Source organism: Fusarium fujikuroi, chromosome FFUJ_chr01 (assembly GCF_900079805.1).
Source record: "Fusarium fujikuroi IMI 58289 draft genome, chromosome FFUJ_chr01".
Classification (NCBI taxonomy): Eukaryota; Fungi; Ascomycota; class Sordariomycetes; order Hypocreales; family Nectriaceae; genus Fusarium; species Fusarium fujikuroi.
The window spans coordinates 1,778,656-1,800,578 of record NC_036622.1 but is presented as its reverse complement, the minus strand read 5'-3'; the positions used below and the strand labels follow the sequence as shown (position 1 = coordinate 1,800,578).

General features: G+C 50.4%; 4 protein-coding genes; 1 reads left to right on the top strand and 3 right to left on the bottom strand.

Annotated features, from left to right (window-relative positions):
- Window positions 1-7,065, bottom strand: part of FFUJ_01536 (uncharacterized protein) — a gene marked incomplete at both ends in the record, with an annotated part of 10,523 nt that extends 3,458 nt beyond the window's left edge. Inside the window, 3 exons of the mRNA XM_023577617.1 lie at window positions 86-385; window positions 434-5,382; window positions 5,583-7,065. Coding sequence (XP_023425598.1) covers window positions 86-385; window positions 434-5,382; window positions 5,583-7,065 — 6,732 coding nt within the window.
- A 6,385-nt stretch (window positions 7,066-13,450) lies between these two features.
- FFUJ_01537 (uncharacterized protein) lies at window positions 13,451-14,044 on the top strand (the record flags this gene model as incomplete). Its single annotated transcript, XM_023577606.1, has 1 exon — window positions 13,451-14,044. One exon carries the CDS (start codon window positions 13,451-13,453, stop codon window positions 14,042-14,044), a length of 594 nt encoding a protein of 197 aa, XP_023424043.1.
- Window positions 14,045-14,801: 757 nt separating this feature from the next.
- On the bottom strand, window positions 14,802-17,024 carry FFUJ_01538 (related to calcineurin responsive zinc-finger protein; the record flags this gene model as incomplete). XM_023577595.1 has 2 exons in its annotated part: window positions 14,802-15,769; window positions 15,821-17,024. The coding sequence occupies 2 exons, from the start codon at window positions 17,022-17,024 to the stop codon at window positions 14,802-14,804; spliced, it is 2,172 nt and encodes a 723-aa protein (XP_023424042.1).
- A 3,230-nt stretch (window positions 17,025-20,254) lies between these two features.
- Window positions 20,255-21,426, bottom strand: FFUJ_01539 (probable alternative oxidase precursor, mitochondrial; the record flags this gene model as incomplete). XM_023577584.1 has 3 exons in its annotated part: window positions 20,255-20,464; window positions 20,520-20,918; window positions 20,977-21,426. 3 exons carry the CDS (start codon window positions 21,424-21,426, stop codon window positions 20,255-20,257), a joined length of 1,059 nt encoding a protein of 352 aa, XP_023424041.1.
- Between the last annotated feature and the right edge of the window lie 497 nt (window positions 21,427-21,923).

Below are 21,923 nucleotides of genomic sequence, written 5' to 3'. Positions count from 1 at the left end.
ATCCCTTCTGTTCGTGCCTTGCTACATTCTCCTCTAATATGGCAAAGCGTTCAGTATCTTTTCTGCCTAACCTGCCCTTTCTTACTTTCTTGGCTTGAAGGGCCTCGAGCTCGTCTTCCTCTTCTTTCGCAATAGCTGCCTCTTCAGCTTCTCGAGCTGCAGCTTCCTCCTCTTGTGTTTCTAAAGGCTCCTGCTCCTGCTCCTGCTCCTGCTCCTGCTCCTGCTCCTCTACTCCAGTCTCTCCCACACCTTCGATATCAGGCTCCTCCTGAACGGCTTCAGTCTGAGCCTCAACAGCAGCTCGCTCCTGTTCACGGCGGGTAGCATTTTCTGATAAGATGATAAATCTCTCAGTGTCCTTCCGACCAAGTTTTCCCTTTTTTGCCTTCTTTTTCATTAAAGCTGCCAGTTCTGCTTTTTCCTCAGCGATTACCACTTGTTCAGCCTCCTCCAGGCAATTATCTTCAGGCTTGGGTTCAGCAGCTTCAGATTCTGGTTCTGGTTCACCAAGCTCTACTTCGACCTCTGCAACTGCGTCTTCTGTATCTCGGATTGCCGCCTCCTCAGCGCGTTTAGCAGAATTCTCTGTCAACGCTTGGAATCTTTCAGTATCTTTGCGGCCTAATTTTCCCTTCTTATGCTTCTTCTTCATCAACGCAGCCAACTCGGCCTCTTCTTCTGCGATGAGGGCAGCTTGTGCCGCTGCCTCAGCTACCATAGCTTCGGCTATGGCTGGTTCATCTTCCTGAAGATCAGGCTCAGCAAGTTCTTCGCCTTCAGGTTCTAGCTCCTCAGCCAACTCGTCTTCCTCGCCGTCTTCAGCATCAACAAATTCATCGTCCTCCTCTTCCTCAGCTCGGGGTACGTCTCCCAACCCCTCTCCCGCTTCCTTGGCTGCCTCAGCTTCGGCACGCTTTGCAGCATTGTCGACAAGGATATTAAATCGCTCAGTATCAGAACGACCCAGTTTACCCTTCTTTGCCTTCTTCTTGTTAAGCGCTGCAAGTTCAATGGCTTCCGCGTCGGCTGCCTCCTGGGCAGCTACTTCTTCTGCATCATGATTCTCCTTGGGCTCCGGCTCAGGGATATCATCAACCTCTTCGGGTACCAATTCTTCGGCCTGGCCGTCAGGTTCGGCTTCCTTAATGGCACGTTCTTCCGCGCGTATAGCTGCATTTTGCATTAACAAATCAAAGCGTTCTGTATCCTTTCTGCCAAGTTTGCCCTTTCGCGTCTTTTTAAGAGTAAGGGCAGCAAGCTCCTCCTCTTCTTCAGCAGCAATAGTAGCAGCTATAGCGGCGGCTTCAGCCTCGATAGCGGCAGTTTCAGCATCTTCTTGGTCGGGAATATCTTCTTCTTCTTCTTCAGCAACATCTTCGGGGGTCGTCTGGGCCAGAGCTTGAGCGGCGGCGTCCTTTGCTGCCTGCTCTTCAGCGCGTCTTGAAACAATTCCGGTTAAAAACGTGAACCTCTGGGTATCCTTGTTCCCAAGCCTTCCTTTCCGTGCCTTCTTGGCTTCAAGAGAAGCAAGCTCCGCTTCTTCTTCTGCGGCTATGGCAGCGGCCTCGGCAACGCCGTCGTCGTCAATGTCGGGAATCGGGGCATCAGGGGCTTCTTCTACAGTCTCCTCAGGTTCCGGGGTTGGTTCCTCAAGCTCTTCGACAAGTAACTCTTCCACGGCCGGAGCTTCGTCAGTAGCAGCCTCAACCTCACGGGCCGCTTGTTCCTCGGCTCGTTTCTCAGCATTCGAAGACAACTGCTCAAAACGCTCTGTATCCTTGCGTCCTAGTTTACCCTTCTTGGCCTTCTTGGCTGCTAAGATGGCCAGTTCTTCGTCCTCCGCGTTAGCAACAGCTGCAGCTTCGGCTTCGGCAGCCTCTCTTGCGGCTGTCTCTTCAGCCTCAGCAGTGGCGGCAGCTTCAGCAGCCTCAGCAGCTGCAGCTTCGTGAAGTGCTTGCTCTTCGGCTTGCTCTTCGGCTTCCTTTGCAGCTCGTTCCTCAGCAACCTGTGCTTCCCTTGCAACCTTGTTTCCCAGAAGATATTCAAATCGATCTGTATCTTTGCGTCCCAGCTTTCCTTTTCTCTGCTTTTTTGCTTCTAGGGCAGCAAGCTCTTCTTCCTCTTGGGCGATTACTGCCGCAGCCTCAATTTCAGCGGTCTCTCGCGCCACCGCCTCCTCCTCAGCAGCAGCAGCGAGCTCGGCTTCCTTAGTTGCTCGCTCTTCAGCTCTCTGAGCAGCATTTTCAATAAGGAGGTTATATCGTTCCATATCTCTCTTGCCCAGCTTGCCTTTCCTTGCCTTCTTGGCCTCTAGGTCTGCAATTTCTTGTTCCTCAGCGGCAACTAAGGCCATAGTCTCTGCAGCAGCACCATCATCTTCAGGGGGTGCCTCCTCTTCAACAACTGGTGGCTCCGGGGCATTCTCAAATAGTGAGTCCTCGATATCATCTGGGCGATCATTGGTATCTGCAGAATCGGCGATAGCGGCTTCTTGGTCTTCCTCAGCGGCTACTTCGTGTGCTGCATTTCTGGCTCTTTGGGCGGCGTTCTCAGTGAGGAAAGCAAATCGATCGCTATCCTTTTTGCCTAGTTTGCCCTTTTTCTCTTTCTTGGCAATTAAGGCAGTTAGTTCTTCTTCCTCTTCGGCAGCAATAGTAGCAGCAATGGCAGCTGCTTCTGCCTCGATAGCGGCGGCCTCGGCTGCTTCAGCATCGACTTCGGCATCTGCTTCAGCATCGGCAGGAATTTCAGCAGGGAGGTCTTCAACTTCAAGAACAGCCTCTTTCATTACTTCTGCCTCAACAGCTTTCTCAGCTCGTTGAGTTGCATTCTCTGTCAGGATAGCAAATCGGTCACTATCCTTTTTCCCAAGTTTGCCCTTCCTATTCTTCTTTGCAGTCAGGGCAGCTAACTCATCCTCCTCTTCGGCAATAAGCAGAGCTTCTGCCTCTGCAGCCTCTCTGGCAGCAGCCTCTTCAAGAGCAGCAGCCTCGGCTGCTGCTGCCTGCTCTGCTTCAGCTTGTGCGGCTGCTTCAGCATCAGCAGTAGCTTGAGCAGCTGCCTCTTCTTGAGCGGCTTTCTCTGCCCGTGCTGTGCTATTGGCAGTAAGAAGGTTATAACGATCGGTATCTTTCTTCCCAAGCTTGCCCTTTCGCTCCTTCTTGGCAATCAAAGCAGCAAGTTCCGTTTCTTCGTCGGCAATAGCAGCGGCTTCTGCTTCAGCAGCTGCAATAGCATCAGGGTCATTAACCTCGGCAGAAAGCTCATCTGTGGCTGGTTCAGGAGAAGGTTCGTTAACTTCTGTCTCAGGTTCTGGTGTAGGATCTTCAGGTTGCTCGGTAGTCTGGGCTATTTCTTGGGCTCGCCTTTCTGCATTTTCCGATAAAACAGTAAATCGATCAGCATCTTTCTTTACAAGCTTACCCTTCTTAGCTTTCTTGGCAGTTAGTACAGCCAGCTCGGCTTCTTCCTCAGCAATAGCTGCATCCTCTGCTTCGCGGGCTGCTGCTGCTGCGACTTCTGCTTCCTTTGCAGCCTGCTCCTCAGCCTCCGCTGCTGCTGCTGCGGCAGCTGCATCTTCTGCCTCCTTAGCGGTTTGTCGCTGCGCAGCATTTTCTGTCAGAATATTAAAACGGTCGGCGTCCTTTTTGACAAGCTTCCCTCTTTTGGCTTTCTTGGCAGCAAGAGTGGCAAGCTCTGCCTCTTCATCAGCAATCAGGATAGCTTCAGCTTCGCTTGCAGTTACAGCTTCCGCTTCGGCTGCGGCTGCTTCTGCTGCAGCTTCCTCAGCTTCTTTTGCAGCCTTGGCCTCAGCCGCGGCAGCGCCAGCCACTTCTTCTGCTTCTTTAGCAGCTAGTCGTTGCGCAGCATTTTCTGTGAGGATATTATGCCGCTCTGTATCCTTTTTGCCAAGCTTGCCTTTCCTTATCTTCTTTGCATCTAGACTGGCTAACTCTGCTTCTTCCTCCGCAATAATAGCTGCATCAGGAGCAGGATCAGGATCAGGATCAACAGATGCTGCGTCCATGTCTACAAGTGGTTGCTCAGGCTCTGGTTCGGGTTGAGCTTCCGCCACCACCTCTACATTTCCATGGGTGGCTTCTGTAAGCTCTCCTTGAGCTTCAACAGCACCGATCGCTTCAGCTTGCTTAGCTACTCGTTCGGCTCGTTCGGCAGCCCTTTGAGTGAGGACATTAAAACGCTCCACATCCTTCTTCTTAATCAGATTGCCGCCACGCTTGATCTTCTTAGCTGTGAGATCTGCAAGTTCCTTCTCTTCTTCGGCAGCAATGACAGCTTCCGCTTCATGGGCAGCGGTCGCTTCAGCCTCACGTGCTGCCAGCGCATCTGCTTCACGGGCTGCAGCCTCCTCGGCTTCTTTAGCAGCCTGCGCCGCGGCTGCTTCCTCAGCCTCTTTGACGGATTTTTCCTGAGCTCGCTTTACAGAGTTGCCAACCAAGGTCATTAGTCGAGCCGTTTCGTTCTTTGTGAGCTTGACCTTCTTGGCTTTCTTGGCTTTCAGCACTGCCATTTCCTCCTCTTCCTTGGCAGCTACCTCAGCTTCAGCATCTGCGGCGGCTTGAACTGCAGCCTCGGCGTCTGCAGCAGCTTGGGCAGCGGCTTCGGCTTCGGCTGCTGCTGCCGCCTGTTCTTCTGCTTCTTTCGCTGCTTGTTCCTCGGCTCGTTTCGCTGCATTGTTGATTAAGAGATTCAGCCGTTCCTGCTCTTTTTTGAGAAGTTTTCCTTTCTTCGCCTTCTTTGACTGCAGGCTCTCCATTTCCGCCTCTTCCTGCGCAATTTCAGTGGCAAGTGCAGTGTCAGCTTCTGCAGCTGCTTCCGTGGCCAGACCATCCTGGTCTGTCTCTTGAGAAAGAAATTCATTAGGAGGTGCCGCTGGAGCAGCTGCAGCAGCGGCAATGGCCTCAGCTTCCCGGGCTGCTTGAGCTTCGGCCCTCCTCGAGACATTCCCTTCGAGCAGAGCAAGGCGTTCTTGATCCTTTTTCAACAACTTTCCATTACGTTTCTGCTTCTTCGCCAATAGTGCCGCAAGCTCCTCGTTCTCCTTTGCGGCTTCGACGTCTTCTGCAGCCTGTAAAGCGGCAGCTTCGGCGTCAGCGGCGGCTTGAGCGTCAGCGGCGGCTTGTGCAGCTTCAGCGGCAGCTGCCATCTCGGCCTCGCGGGTAGCTCGAGCTTCAGCTCTTCGGGTGGCATTCCCTTCAAGAAGAGCAAGACGTTCTCGATCTGACTTAAGGAGCCGTCCTCCTCTTTTAGATTTCTTGTCCAAAAGATTGGCAATCTCTTCGTCTTCACGAGCGGCCTCGGCTTCCTCAGCTTCGCGAGCGGCTTGCTCTTCAGCTTCTCTGGCGGCTTGCTCTGGGTCTCCTATTAATCCATCCATTCAGCTAGTTCTACAAGTGTGGGGGTTGCTATTGGGGGAGGGCAGTCAGACAAGGCGAGTTCTCGATGTTCTCTAACTTCTCTGCCCCAGGGAATGAAGTCCAACCCCAGTTGATTTTTGCATATGACATCATCTCGAGCCTTGCTTCTCAACCCTTCCTCAATAACATCATGATATGGCTCACCAGTGGTATGAATAAGAAACTCATGTGCATTAGGCTTCTTGTTGTCTATTGAGCCCCAAAAAGCATCGTTAGGATCATCGGCGCCGGAAGTTTTAAAATCGAACGGGTCAGCGGCCGGTTTCTTGGGCTTCTTGCCAAAACCCCAAGAATCGAGGAAGTCGTCGGTGCCAACAGCCTCGACGGGATCGGGGGCGGGAGGAGGAATATCATCCTCTATTTGAATCAAGTCGCCAGCTTTCTTCTTTTTCTTACCTGTTCCCCATAGATCCCAACCGTCGTCTTCTTTCTTAGGCGGCTCTGGGATTTGATGAGCTTTAAAGAAATTTGACTCACTTGTTTCATCCTCACCTTTCTTTCCTATACCAAATGGTCCCCAACCACTCGTTTCCTCTGGCGGAGGTTTTGCCTTTCCAGTTCCAAAAGTACTCCAAAAGTCGTCACCATCCTTGTCTTCAAATGAAGGGGGGTCAGGTGCAGGTGCAGGTATTGAATCTTGAGCCCCCCAGAGTGAACTTTGTGAATGCTCCTTTTTCCCAGACCAGCCACCCCACTGATCTTCCATTGAAGGGGGTTCGGGTGCAGCTGCCAAAGCAACTTCCTCCATGATTCCCTTCTTCTTGGCCCGGTCTTTTTTGGATATTCCCCAAGTATCCCAAATATCCTTCTTTCCGTTCGGAGGTGCAGTATCGGAATCAAGGGCAAGCTCTTCCAGGATGCCACCAGCTTTGCCCTTCTTTTTTTGACCACTCCAACCCCAAGGATCATCACCATCTTTTGGTCCCTCGTCGGGTTCGGCGCCCCAGAGCGTGGAGCCCTTCTTCTTCTCTTTCTTGGCACCAAAGCCCCAACCGTCGTCGTCGTCTTCAATTCCTCCTATTTTATCATGAGGTTTGTCCCAGGGGTTCTCTTCAGCCTTGGTTTCTTGTGGAGGCGGCGCTGGTGCCGGTGCTGGTGCCGGTGCTGTTTCGCTTTTCCCTCCTCCGCCCCAGCCCCATCCTCCTCCACCAAAGCCCAATTTCGCGCCCCATGAACTAGAAATGCCCTTGGACTCTGGTGGGCTTAAACCAAGATCTAGTTTATTGTCTCCAAGATTGATATTCTCAAAGGTTGTGGGAGGCTTCGGGGACGAGTTGCTGTTGTCATCACCATTTCCGTCACCGGCGCCGCCTGCAGCGTCTCCTCCACTGGCTCCTCCATCTCCTCCGGTATTGTCATCCTTTTGACCGTCGTCTGCTGGTGGAGCCGCAGGCGGCGGTGGCGGCGGTGGGGGAGCAGAAGGTGTTTTTGTTTTCTTCTTCTTTGCCGCTTCGTAGAAACCTTGATGCGAGTTGAAGTCGATGAGGATATCGGAATTAGGATCGTTAAGAAGCGCATCATTCGGTTGGCGGCGTTCTTTCTGGGCATCTGATGGTGGTTGAGGGGATGGATTGAGCCATGCTGGGGCTCGCATACGGGCGTAACGGCTGGTCCCATTCAGGGGCATTGTGGTGTTGGTAAGATCAGAAGAGTCGCAAGATCGAGGGAGGCGACAATACCATCGTGGAGAATGATCTGGTATAATTAGCGGCCTGTCGGCCACTTTGCGATGTGATGGTGAAGAAGAGACCTGGATAAATTGTATGACGTTAGACAAGACAGACTTTCAAACGTGTTCCAATTCCGGAACTAGATCGCATGACAAGACAGGAATGGGTGGTGGTGGGTTCCCCTCAGGAGAGTTCGGGCCGCTGATCGAGGGGTTGGCCGTTGAGCGCCACTCATTTAAAGTCTGTTAAGATTTTGCTGGGAAACATGATTCAAGCAAAAAAGTGACAATATTTAAATTGCAACTACGCAAGCTGAGCAGAGAATGAAACGAACATACATTTTCATGTAATCTGTGAACAACCCAGGCACGGGCAATGAGACTCAGTCGGTGGCGCAAGGAGCTATCAACCGGCGCACTTGACAAACACTGAATAACCGGTAGGCCACGCGCCCTTCTTGTCCAATTGTCTGTGAATGCCAGAACATCGACCGCGGCCATTGTGAAGAATGGAGCTCGTGCGAAGACTGAGCGACGTCACACACATGGAAGCTATAAGTATGAAGAAGGATGGAAGGGCGACGAGGTATCGACAACTGAGCCAAGTCGCCAGAACAGAGACAGTGTGGGGTGTCAAGTTCGTGACAAAGCGAATTCGTAGTTTCGTAGGAGTTTTCGTGTAAGTCGTAGACGATTGCAATATCAAACAGCAGAGTTGCGGGGTCTGGCCCTGTTCGAGGCTGCCGAAAGCGACGCCGTGACAAAGCCGGATGTATTGTCAGGGTTGAGGACAGGTAGGTAATTCTCAAATTACGCTGCGCTGGTGATGGGAGAAAAAAGTCGGATCGTCGAAGAAAACAAAATTGAGGCGTTGTCAAGTCGAAGGAGCGTGATGAGCGTACTGAGTGACTGCCGAGTTGATTGACAAAACAAACCCTGGGCGACCAACTGTCACTTTTCACCAGCCACCCCTAGTCGTCAGATCGTCGTCTGGCCTGGACTACTTTTTTTCGGGGGTCTTGCGTTGCGCGCTGTGTGAATAAATGAGCTTCCACACAAATGGAAGATGACGCTCGACCACTCGAGGCAAGGCCAAATAATGAGTAGGGTCTCCTCAGGATAGATAAGGTTGATAGAAAGGATTTATTGAAGAGGGATATTGAGGAAGAGGAGGGGGGAGAATTCACTGCAACGAGGAGCAAATGATTTGCAGACAGTGCATGGTAAGAGAAGCAAGGGAAGAAGGAAAGGTCGAATCGGCAAAAGGTCCCATACAATACCCTTTGGGCGCTTCAGTCCAAGACAAATTGGTTGAGCTAAGAGCCAATGACGCCAGTTCTGGCTGCTCAGATCTTCGGCAGGCGAATTGCTCAGATGTTGTACTTGTCAAGGCTACCTACTGTTTGATGGGTAGAATCAATGCAAAGGACAGGGTTCAGTGTCCAATGTTGATGTGCAGCCAGGCGAAAAGGCGGGCAAACGCGGGAACAGGACAGGGAAATCAACGCGACAATGACAGCAAGAGACGTTAAATGATTAAGGCCCCGTAGGTGCTCAAAGCAGGGGACGTGCCCTTCAGGTTCTTTCGTCTCTAGGTAGGTACTAACCTTTAACTGGAGAGTGCGCAACAAACACGCCGCCACGATGCATAGGCTGCGAGACCTAGAAAGAATTTGAAGATGATGAGAATTTTGATAGTATTCGTTATCTAGATGCGATGAGCTAAGAGACAGATCCCGGTTCCTCTCAGCTCACACAGTGGTACATATGTTCGCTACCTTAGTAGCTTAGTAGGTACTAGGTATTTAGCATACTACGTCGACATCAAAACACTCAAGTGCTTTTTTATCTCTGAAGAGGACTTAGACTCACTGTCTATAGGTAAGTAGGTAAGTAGGTGTCTACCTACGTGCGCAGCTACTACTTACTACCCCCGATCAATATTGTTGGCCGCACCTCACCATCACAATCACCAGACCAGCAACCCCATAACAACCTGCACCCTCAGTCTCAAGCCCAACACACCCTCTCATTGCTCCCTTCAGAACCCGTATCATTTGGAAGAAGAACATTTTCCAGACATGATTCAATCCTCATCAGTTCTCACATCAAGCACCTCAACTCACGCATTCATTCAAAAAGACAGCCTCTACCACCATCACAGGTAAACATCATATGTCGTGTTATTGCACATGCACGTACGATCCACTCGATCCAGGTCAACCAACCACTGATGAGTCCGTTGATGCTGATGCAGGTCTGCAAGGTCAGGCCGCAGCACAACGCGTGGTTGGATCAGATCCTTCGAGGTACATGTTGGCCAAGCCCAATGACTTGCTAGCTTCTCATCGACCCAGCCACCCGAATCTCACATGTGCATTCCACTAATGAGAGAAGCAGGAAATCTGAAAGGAAGGGTCGCAATGCCTGAAACCCATCCATTACAAGGCACATGGTGTGCCCAACATTGGATTGGATATCTGGCGACTAGGATCTGACTTCCATCTTGTCACCAGATGTAAAACTCTCATGAGAAAACTGTACTTAGTTCTCTAGCTTGCTTTCCCAGCAAGACTGAGGGATAGGATGGCTCATGTGCTGCAATGTGCTACTCCAAGGACACTTTTAATCCACCTGGACTATCTACCAGATGGTGGTGCACCGTATGTACAGCGCAGCTCACGGGACGGCGATGGTTTTGTCGTTCGATCTTTGTGACATCACGCGGGCTTGGTTGTTCCACTGGGGGCCAATATGCATATACATGTTGAGACATGTGTGACATTTCTCGTTACTTCGAGGGGCACTGTCTCACCACCACAAACCTGAGTTCCTTTGACAATCCTCTTGGGAATGCGGAATAGGGTCAACTCCGTGAAGTGCATAGTGCATACACGCCTTTCCCTCCAGAAGGGTAAGGTAAGGCTATCAGCTCCTTGAGACAGGTTGACGTCCCGTTCCCTTCCCGTTCCCCGCGTCTTCCAGGTTCATTGTGCTTAATAACATCGGGCAAGTTTTGTGGGACTTGTTGTTACTTTTGGTTCACACGACGACCGCTAATTAGCCAACACTTCTAAACTTCTCAAGATCACCAGGCTGTCCTCGCTTTACACTAGTTCAAAGGCAATTGGGGGAGCGGGTATGGAAAGGCCCGAGGGGGGCTAGATTGAGAAGATGCTGGCAGCTTCAATTACAATGGAAGGCAATGGCCGTATCAGCTACAAGGTCCAGTAGTCGCTTCGACGGCGTGCCTTGAGGTATTTTCTACGGCTTTTCCAGGTCATCCGTCACTAAACAGCCACACGCGAACACATCCAGCGACTGGGGTCCTGCTTTGAGATGATACATGCAGCACAGATACGGAGTACAGACTACAGCACTACGTGCCTACATATGGAACTATCCGCGGATTGGGGTCTTGCGACGACTCGACAAAATCCACAAACGCCACAGGATGCTGCAGAGTCCCTGCGCTTCCTGCAAGACGTTAGCCCTGTACATACACCCTAGACCAAAGCTTGGCTCGAATAGGTATCGCCAAACCTTCACCGCCTCCAGGTCATGTACATACGCCGTGTTATCCAAATTTCGTTGGAAAAAGCCCGCATTTTTAATGCCGCCTGGTCCATTTGAGCTGGGATCGACGACGATAACAACGACGTGGCCGTCTTGGATGTGAGCGATGAATATGGACAGTGGACCTGGACCGTTGATGAACTGAGTTGATGGGGCTGCTTTCATGCACCATCTGTTAACGTATCAGTTCATATCCAAGGATGGATGTCTCCGCACAACAACCAGCGAAACAAGAAGAACTGTTTGCCCTCCTGCCTGACGCCTTTTGAGCGGTCAGACCTGATTGTTGCCGCGATTGTCAAGGGAGAAACAAGAATGACTCGGCAAATATTTACGACTGAGGAAGATAGAAATTAGCAGCCGCGGTGCAGGCAAGATGGATACTGGCTCCGTCGTTCTGATTTTGTCCGAGTTGTCCAGACGAAATCTCTACTTGGCTGGGATTGGCGATAATTAAGAGCTGGCGTTAGCGACTGAGCCATGAGTTGCTATCTCAAATGGGACCACCCCAGCATCAATCGGTTGCAGCTACTCCGTAGAGACGATGCAATGCTGTGCATTCACTAATTGATGCTACCATGTGAGTGTGATGATATTCATAGAACACTCGGTTCCTGACTACGATAGCTGCAGGCAAGTTACCCAAGCCGAGAAAGGCAACACAGGGTCTCAGCTTACCCTAACCCAACCCAGGACATTGTCTTGGCCTTGGCTTACGGTACAGTTCTCACAGCCCAGACTACCTAGCAGTGCCCAGTGCCGGCAACAATGCGAGTTTATTCTTAGACCTGAGCTGCAAGACGGGCCGCAATCCCATCGTTTTATCTCCAGGTACAGGAAGCCCTCATTCGATTCACCCAGACTGCATTCCGGCTTCTGGTGGAAACTCAAGGCACCAAGCTAAGTTGACGCCTACAAATAACGCAGTCTCAAGGCGTAAAACAAATCCCACTGTACAATATATGCTGTACAGTCGGCCAACTGCCGGATCGGGCCGTGAGTAGGACTTGATGTCGGGCTCGGAATGATAAATTGCTGCCGGCTGTTGACGGTGTTGGTCTGGACTGCAGCACATGGATTTTCTAGACCAAAGATTGACAGGGCGAGATCCATTATGGTTCGTTCGTCTCCGGCAAGTCAGCCGTTGTCCGTGCTTCGGGAATTGGCTGCAACGCAACGCAGCATCTAATCTTGGGCCTCGCCCGTTCAGTTGAAGGATATCGCCATGCCCATCAGTTCGTCTAGGGCGCTCCTCTTCGGGGGAGCCTCTCTCGTTCTGGCAGGTGGCTGGCGGATCGCGGAAGAAAAGCAGCCGGACAATCGCCTCAACATGGGGATAAGCTGGAGTTGACCTTGGAGAGCAAAGGTGACAATTCCAAATACCCAAGGTTAGTAGGGAAAAGAGTGTCTGTCACTTGAGGTGCCGAGGTGGATGTGGGTTTACCAACCTTAACTTAATTAGCTATGTACTAGGTAAGGTAGGTAGGTTAGGTAGGTTAGGTAGGTATCTACTATGGTTACTGTAATTAGACATTTCTTCGTACCTTAGTAGGGTCTGGAGATATCACACAAACATTTCACACATGTCAAAGCGGCAGTTCAGTCGCCTATCATCGACGGGACATTCGGGATTTGAAAGTACATAGTAATTAACCTAAGGTGATCGGAGCTAGTTTCTCCCTTTCACATTGGCATTGCAAGTCATTACTAACAACCCTCACTCAACCTGATCCCTCGTTTCACTCTTTCCATCTACCTATCTCCCCTCTTTGCTCCGTGTTCACTCTTCCTAGGCTCCTTACACTCACTGTAACAAGGCCCCATCAGCCACCATATGCCCCCGCCTTAGGTACTACTATACCTTGGGTACCGGTACTTTACTGTGCATGTACAGTATATTTTTAACTCTTCAGCCACCATTTGGATTAGCCTCAACTCAACTCAACTCAACTCAACTCACCTCGAACGTAACTTTGCCCAACTCATTCAACGCAACACAACGCAATATCACATCTTTGCTCTTTTCTTGTCCCCCTGGTGTCGCTTTCGCTTGAACCCAGGAAATCAGCAGAAAAGAGCGAGGTGCAAGGGCTTTGAGACTTCAAAACTGACTGCTCCTGTTCCGATACGCGCGGGCGCCTATTCGCTTCTCAACTCCCGCCCTGCATGGAAGCGCAGTGCATGCCATCCATCCATACCTTTCACATCCACTCTGCTCCGCTTGTCGTCGGATTGAATCTCCGTTTCATGTGAACAAAGAGCCAAGAGGGATATGAAGCAGTCTCTGTGAGGCGCAGGTTTTGATTTATTCTCCGCTGTTCTTGTCGAGCATCTTTTTGTCCTTTGGATATCACAATCTCCTCGTCGACTAACACGTCCTGGTCTTGCATGTTGCAGTGGATAAGTTGATTGGGCCTTTACGAAGAACGCTCTTTTTTCTATGGCTGTCCTCTTCTTTCGCTGCTGTCGCTATCAGTCCGCCTTGATTTACTCTTCAACTATCTCGAAGGAGATAATAATCGTCAATTGCCATTGATAATCACCATGTACGCCTTGGCCAGTCTTGCAAGGATAAACATCTCGATATCATTACCTTCAACGTTACCAACTTCCGCGAACTCTAGTCGCCCGTGTTGGCGAAGCTTCGTTTAACAAGACAACCGCGATCAACTGCTCTCTCTGCACCCTCTTGTTCGTCTTCTGTACACCCGTTCGCAGAGACTTGGCACCCATCTATATCGCCAGAAGCCCTCCAAATCTATATAAAATGCGCTCGACACAGCTTCTCTCGATCTCTGTACCCATTCCGGGCACGCTTCCTCCCAGCGCCGTGGTAGCAGCTCTGCAAGCCGTAGACCCATTTGTCGCCCACCACCGGACAGTGACGAGCTTGGAAGAAGTCCAAGCTGATCCGGCAGACACAGCTGACGACCCTTTCTTTGGAGCTTTCGATGACTCGTTTCGCGCTTTTCAGATGCAAGAGCTCGTCAATCTCGCTCCTGGTCTTGGGAAAACCATTTCTTACAAGGCCATCTTCCAGGTAATACCTGATGGCCTTCGCTCTCGTGCGAAAGCACCTGTGGGCGTCGTCGTTCGAGCGCAGTGGACGGTGCGCCAACAACAGCAAGCCAGATCGCCTTCGGGTCCTATATCACCCGCGGGATCTGATAGCACTGCCTCAGGTAGCACGGCGACTGCTGAAGGGGACGAATTCGAGCTACACGAGCAGGTTCTCCTCGAATGCAATTCTCTCCTGATGCCATTCATTACCGAGTCTTGTGTGGCTGTACATCGTGAAATTTGTGAGAATTTCATGGCGAAAACATTTAAGGATTACTTTGGAACCTCGCCGATGTATTGATCATATGTGTATATGCTATCCGGGTATGACTCTAATCCAAGAAACGAAGTGGTCTTCAACACATGGATGTGTTCAAAATGTGGGAGAAGGAAAGTCAGTGCGGCGTTTTTGCAAGGCGTTAGTATTGTCATTCGTGGGTTTGACCTAGTATTTTATAATCTCTTACTATGACTACTGCCAGATATCCAAGGAAGGGAGGGCTTCCATAAGTCAGGGCTGGCCAAAAGTAACAAAGGGGGCCAGTTAATGTGTGTGTAACCTAGACGTCGATGTTGTTCATACTGTGGCATTTATGTTTTCAAGCAATCAATATCTTTACGGTACTTATTAATATTGTATGATCATATGTAACTGGCAGGATGTATGAGCCTTATCCAGATCGAGATGTAAAAGCAAGCTTCAGCTACCTAGGTATACAACCTAACCAAACTGAACGAGAAATAAGAGATAAAACACGTCATATTGAATGAACAGAACAGACTAGATTTGGTATCTATGCGCGTACCGTCTATACCCAAACACTCCCCAAAAAGAAATATCCCGCCGGATCCAATTGTGTGTATAACCGTTGTGATGCAGTAACCACGTCGCATCTAGCATATCCAAAAGACGGCTGTGAAGTAGAAAACAGAAATTCCCCAAGGGATAGAGAAAGAAGCAAGGCGCAAGGTGAGAACGCCGACATCTGAAAAAGAAAAAAGAAAGGCATTGGTCGCGTCAACAATGTATGCATATTCTTATGGCGAGTGATCTCACTTTACCGGCCCCCGAAGTCGCTCGCATATCCCATTTCACCAAAGCCTTGACCCATCCCACCCTCACCAAACCCTGTGCCAGGGCCACTCACATACCCACCGTCTTCGTTTTCGTCGTAGTCGCTGGCATCAAACGATGAACGGCCACTAACCTCGTCGTCCATGCCAGCGTTCACATCAGGTGTAGACCAGTTCAGCTGAGCTAATGCAGGATACTGGGCCAAGAGAGCCGCTGGAAGCATTGGGTTGCCAGAGGGGTCCATAGGATAAATAGGGCCATCCATTGGCATACTGGATGCAACAGCCATGCTCTGCGCCATGTTCTGCTGCATCCGTTGTTGTTGCCAGAGTCGCTGTCGTTCCATCATTTCTTCATCTAGTAGAGGCTTAATGCAGATGCGGCCAGCTTCGGACCTGAAATGACGGCCTAGAGCATCGGCACGGGCAAATCTTCTACCACATCCCCATTGACCTCCAACCTTGAGATCGCCTTTACATACAAACTTCTTTTCTCCGGAGTGAAGACTCTCGTGTCGTTTGCGGTCGTGTTGTCTAGCAAAAGCCTTGCCGCATACTGTACACACAAAAGGACGCTCATCTGTGTGCGTTCTCAGATGTGAACGCAAGTTATACGCACGCGTAAATCGTTTGGGACACAATGTGCACTGGAAAGTGGCAGGGTGTTTCTGAACCCGCTTGGCAGCCCCGCTGTCCTGGTTGTTCTGGTACTCAGGATCGGCCAGTCTGAGAGCGATAACGTTGTTGGGGACAGCCGATGTGGACTGTCTTCTCCTGGAAGGTGAAGTCCCTGCTTGCCTGTCCAGGGGAGATAAAGATCTGGAGTCTGCTCTTGCTGCTAAGTCGGCGCCTAGGGAGGGCGAGATGATGTTGGCATTGCCTTGGCGACCTAGCAGACCGCCACCAGGATGGAAAGGATCTGTCACTGCACGTGGACGGGATCGGGGGCGACCTAAGATGTGTGAGCTAGTTTCAAAAGCAATGGCTTCGGCTTCAAACATACCTCTGTCTGGCGGGGTCAACGAATCCTGATCCATACGAGATTTGGGAGTATCAAAAGCACCTTGTTTAGCATTTGTAGGCGCAAAGTCAATGTTGATCGCAGGAGGTGCCATCGACGACAAATCAGCGCCCGAAGGCTGGAGGGAAGGGAAGGCCTCGATGGGCGCTGAAACGTCAGGATAGGTAGAGGGAACTCCATATGGATTGTGAGGACCTGCCAAACCAAAACTGTTTTGATTCAGCTGGTTCAGGTCCGGCATCTGCTGAGGAACAATGCGGGGGCTGATTGCGGGACTATGGGAAGGACTACGACCCTGGTGTCCAGGACTACCACCGACTTGAGGGTCGGAGAGACTAAAGTTACCCATACTCAAAACCTCTTGATATAGACTGCCATCAGAAGGGTGGTGTGCAGGCGAGTGCCCACCGACATCAGTCTCAAAGGACTCGGCACTAACAAGGTTCGGTGATGGAGCCACGGACGAAACGTCTGAGTACTCGGAGGGCGTGCGACGGTGGCGCTGGAATTGAGGCTGGTTCCAATCAGCTATCTGGTTTGGGAGCAAAGCATCTGCTGGGCCGAGTGAAGTATGTCGCGAATGGCTAGGTGGTGAAGAGAACTGGTGCTGGTTAAAAGCGGGCGACTGGTGAGCAGAACCAGGTTGTTGAGCATCGTGCTGGAATAGATGAGGAGGGGTGGGCGAGTGATGCCCTTGCGACGCCATGGTATTCATGTCGTTAGGATTGAGTGTAGACTGGTCAAACAAGGGGGCGCTGAACTGGTCGCCCTGACCACTAGTATTCGGAAAGAGAGAGAAGTCGTTATCGTTGAGGTTCGGCGACAGGTAAGCTGCCTGAGCCTGGCTATTGAAGGGTAGCGAAGTGTCGGAGGTGGCAGGCTGTTGTCCGAATGAGGTGCTGTTATTGGGATCGAGAATAGCGGGGTCGGACAAATTGGCTTGAGCGAAGGAGTTGCTCAGTTGATGCGCGGGAGGAAGGAAAGAAGGCGATTGCTGAGGGCTAAGAAAACCTGAACTGTTGAAGGCCTCGTAAGATTGTTGAGCGGACTGGTCGAGAGTGAGACCAAGACCAACAGATGGATCGTTATGCTGATAGGGCGCCGGCGAAGGGGAATGAGAATGGTTTATATGAGGCTGTTGATGGCCAGCCGAAGGCGACCGGCCTCGTTGAGCTTGTTGGTCCATGATGTTTCCGAGTTTAGAAGCAGACGAAGTACTGTAGAATAGTGTAGACGAGGCAGACTTCTGGAGTCAGCCTTCAGGCACCGTGGCGATGCCGGGGGGCTGTGCGCTTTCAAGGTGATGCAATGGGCGGGGGACTATCCTATCACGGCGGCCGACGCGTGGAAGGGGTTGCGAAACGCGCAGTCTGGGCGGGAACGGTGTAGTTTGAGGTAGATGAATGCGACGTGTAGAAAATCGGTATTGTTTTGTGTATGATATGGAGGATGGGGAATGCTGCTGTAGTCGTTGGATACGCAGACGAAGAGGATGGTGGAGATGAGTTGCTTGGGTTGCGGTGGGTGGGTTGTGGTGCGGCGGGTATTGTCCTGTAATCCGTACCACAACACAACGGCAGGAATAAGTGTAAGCAGCGAACGGCGTTACAATTAATAAGGTTGGTCGATAGGAGCTATACCTGGTCTAGGGGCCAGGACTCTGACAATTTATGTTACTTTGGAAGATTCCGCTCTGGGTAGCTTCTATTGGGACGAGAAGAGAGAGAGGGCGAAAGCCGGGCGGCTAGCGCTGGTCCGTAGTTTTGGTTGTAAGGGAGTACTCTGTGTCTGTGGGTGGTCCCTTTTCGTCCAGAATACCAATTAGAAGGCCGACCACACGGAACGGGAATTGGTGCGTCAGATCTGATGTACAGCACAGGCGTCTAACCGCACAAGATTCTCTCTCCCCGTAGCATGCGTTTATGTAGGCGTAGGGCCAGAATGGTGCGGAGGGCTGTGCAGAAACACGTCGAACGAATGAGAATTAGAGCTAGTGTGCCCTGGGCATGAGGTCAGGTACAGCTGTTTGAGTAAGGTAAGTAAGAAGGGATGATAAGGTAAGGGAGGTGGTTTTTGGGTAGACAAGTACCGAGGTTTGCTAATTTTAACAGTATTTGGGATCGTTTGGCCTGTTGCAAGCGAGGCAGACTTGCTCTCCAGGTTGATGACAATCGTGATATCGCTAATTCAACATGGGGTAGTCGGTATTAGTATCCATAGTGTTGTGAGAATTATTTATTGGGGTGAGATAAGTTTCAAGAGATGAGAAGGGGACAAGGCAGGAAATGAACTCAATGCGTGTTGGTTAAGTACTAGGTAGGTACGAGATAACATCAAAACGACCTCATCAATTTCATTTCACTACTTGGGCTATCCTATGCGTTATAACGGTTATTCATTCAGGTAGACATGCGTTTTTCTTTTTTCTTCTTTTTTTTTCTGGAGGGTTTGACTCTCATTCATCGCGAATTCATTGGGCCTTCATTGAATTAATTAATAAATACTGAGCAATAGGCACATTCCTTACCATGTGTCCCGCTCATCTGGATTGGCGGTTCTCGGTAAATGAGCATCAGCACTACTCCGTACGCATCTTAATATCCAACTTACCACGTCAAGTAGTGGCACTTTTGCGTGTGCGAAATTGTAGTGTCTTCTGGGATTCTGGGACTCTGGTCTTTGGTCGCAATCATGCCTCGTTCAGTACGGAGTATATTAGCATGTTTCCATGTTTCACGCCAACTGCAAGGCTCTTCGTATTTCCCATCATGGATGTCAGTAGAGTTTTTGCTAGAGAAGACCGCCGGATTTAGTGAGCCTCACACATGTTTCGTTCATTCCTCAATATTGTCATCAATATCTGGTACGTGCTTGTTATCGAATCAGCAGTACGTAAGGACTGTAAGAGAAAGCTCCACAATCACCTTGTCGTTCATGTCACTTTCACTCTCTCATACGCAGATTTCAGCTGCTTATAGAAGCACAGGTAACTACTAACCTAGGTACTAGGTAGGCAGTAGGCAGTAGGCAGTTTGAGTCACATTTCAGCCCTATTCTGTTTTCTACCATTCGTTGCGCTGCAGACACAGGTTTATGAGTGTAAACAGCGTCTTGCCTGGTATACTTGTCGGTTTAAGCATTCCACTCAGTGGGCTTGTCAGGCGAGGGAATGCTCATACATAATTCGATGGCCATTTTACAATATTCTGCTAGCCGCAGAGAGCACATAGCTCGATCGTACGAGCTTTTAATAGACCATCCTCTGGCCTGTCCCTGGATCGTCATCCACCATGCAAGTTCTGCACAGCCTCTCGAAGAAGTGATGCTTCTAGCGTGCCTCCATGTACCTGAGAAAAAAGTCGGCCAGACAGAGGATTGGAGAAAAGACTAACACAGTGAAGTCGCCTTAGTAATATAAGTACATGCTTTACTTGATGATTCACCACCTCATTCGTACAAATACTGTCCGAATCACATATTCATGCCATGACAGAATGCGCATCCCACTTACACCGCCCCCAGCCTTACACGCGGCCCACGATCCGACCCCACAATCCAAGGCTGTGCTCTCTTTCTCCTCGCATCAGAGGCAGAGGATGGTTTGCGTGCTGACGGGAGCAAGTCGGTAAGCATTGATACAATTGTGACATCAGTTTCAGCTTCTCACGCAGACCCCTGCCTTGCTCGGTGGCAGCCGACTCTTCCTTTGCGTTTGAGGATCCTCGCAAGGCAGATTTCGAGTTTTTGCTGACGCGGTCCGGACCGGAGAAAAAGAAGCTTATTGACTAAGGTACCTTACCTTGCACTAAAATAAACGCGAACTGAGGTGGTTCCCACCTTGCCCAAAAAGGCAGGAAGCTCGACATGCGAAATTGAGGTGAAAGTTTCTTGAAAGTGATGAGGTTATTCTTCAATTTGTTCTTAGGTATTGCCAGGTTCTTACTAAGGTTGCGGAGGCGTCCGTGAGTTTCTCACCGAGTAATTGTTGCATGTGTATGCCGTTTGATGACCAAGTATTGTTTTCGAGACCAGTCTGGCGGCACGAACTTCACATGCAGTAGAGGGTTTGTGGTTGAACAGGTAGGTAGGTAGTCAATGCGTCTTACCACTGGCACAGGGTTTTTTATTCTCTTCTTCTTTTATCCAACTAAACCAATGCTTCTAAGATCATCAAGAGTAGGGATTCCATAACATAACGCCATCAAATGCAGATTTGTGTTTAAATAACCAAGCAAACTCCTTCCAAAGTTGAACTCCTATTTCCCAGTGGTATCATGTGCAAACAAGCAAGAACTACAATACTCGACCCAAGAATTTCCTGTCATGTCGAGCAAATGAGACAAGAAAATCCGTACGAGCTCGTCTGATGCCACGAGGCTTTGTTCGGCTAACGTTGGTGATCGCTTTGTGACAACCCTAGATGACTTCGACGCGGTCGTAGCCGGTGGGCTTTAATGCGGGCTTGGGTGGCTCGCGATCTTTGTACTCGCTGACGAATGGGTTTGGGTCTTCCGTTTGGTTAAGGTTGCCAAGTGTGTGGTTGACTCCTCGGTGAGTGGCCTCATCAGCCCTGATGTAGAGGATCAAGTCCTTCATCGTACGGTGCTCTTTTGGCATCTTCCAGTACTAGAGAAGTATCAATATTGAATATTTCGTTATACGGGTATTGATAAGCACTCACCTGGATAGCAATATCGGGTATCTGGAACTTGGGATCACTCCACTTGGGTAAGTTGCCATCTTCGATCTCCTTGATACAACGAGTATAGGTGTGAACAGCCTCTTCTTCAAGGTAGCCGACAAACCTGTGGACAATCTTGGGCGAGATCAGATAGGACACAAACAGACTGTTGAAGAAGACTCCCTGAGCACCGATGATCATCATCTTCATGAACCAACCAGGCTCACACATCTTCATGAAAGTCAAAAGATGCATTCGTTCGTTGTAGCTCTCTTCGAGGAGTGTTTCGATCCAGCCATTATCTCGTTTCATGCGTCGAAGGCTGCCGAGATGGCGCAACATGCCCCCAACCATGCCGGGGACTCCCGCCACGCTCTCGAGGAAGATGAATCGAATCAGCTTTGTCTTTGTCAGTCTATCCTTTCGTGATATGTTGCACAGGTGGGATGCGGCTTACCCATTGAGCCTCGGTGAGTGGCTTCTGAGCCTCGATGGCTGTAGTCGGCTTGGTCTTGTCGGATTTCTGATCACGGTCCATACCTGTGGCCTTGTCCATGCAATATCTGGCAAAGCGGACAATTTTCCAGGCTGTATAGTCACCGACTGTCCTCGGAGGTCGATGAGCGGGTTCGACCGCCAACATTTCATCATATGTGTACCCTTCGTGTGGCCAGGCTGGCTTGGTCGTCTGGATATGTGGCGTCTCTTTGACCGGAAAGAAGTCACGAAGTTGGTGTGTTGGTGTCGATGAGAAGAGCCGATGTTGCTGGGAAGCGGCACAACCAGCTCGAAGAGCTATAGGTGCTCTCGCCAGTGAAGAAGAAGATATGGTTCGAGTGAAGCCAAGCGCAACAGCTTTTGCTGCTTGCCGTGAAGCTTGGCTGTGCTGAATTTGGAATGACAACATCGGGGGGCAAGCAAGAGTTATGATGTCTTCGATATATGGTATATTTATTGCAGATATCTGCCTCAGCTTATCGTTGGTCGAGTTGATTCTTCGGTATGAAGATAGTATAATGAAGGTTCTGTCTGAGGAGGTCCAACTGAACCTTTATATGTATTCCAGAGATAAGCCTACAGAGAGGCGTGTGTGCATGTCAGACGCCATCCCCAGCATACCCCAGGGGTCCAATTGAGAACGAGAAAATTCTGGTCTCCGTATCAGCAAGATGTCCAAACGCCGTTCTACTTCGGCGTGAAATTGCTGACAAGAGACGTTACCAAGGGGAAGTGCACGAAGACAGACCGGGACAAGCACTCAAGGTGAGCGGCGTCTGCGGCACACCGCGGCCGCCGCTAACTGGAACCGGGGCCAACTGTCAAAGTCTAACCCAGCCAGGCCGTTCAGACGAGCACCTGGAGTCCTTGTCAATTACGATGGTCCGCAGGGGCCCAAGCAATCGG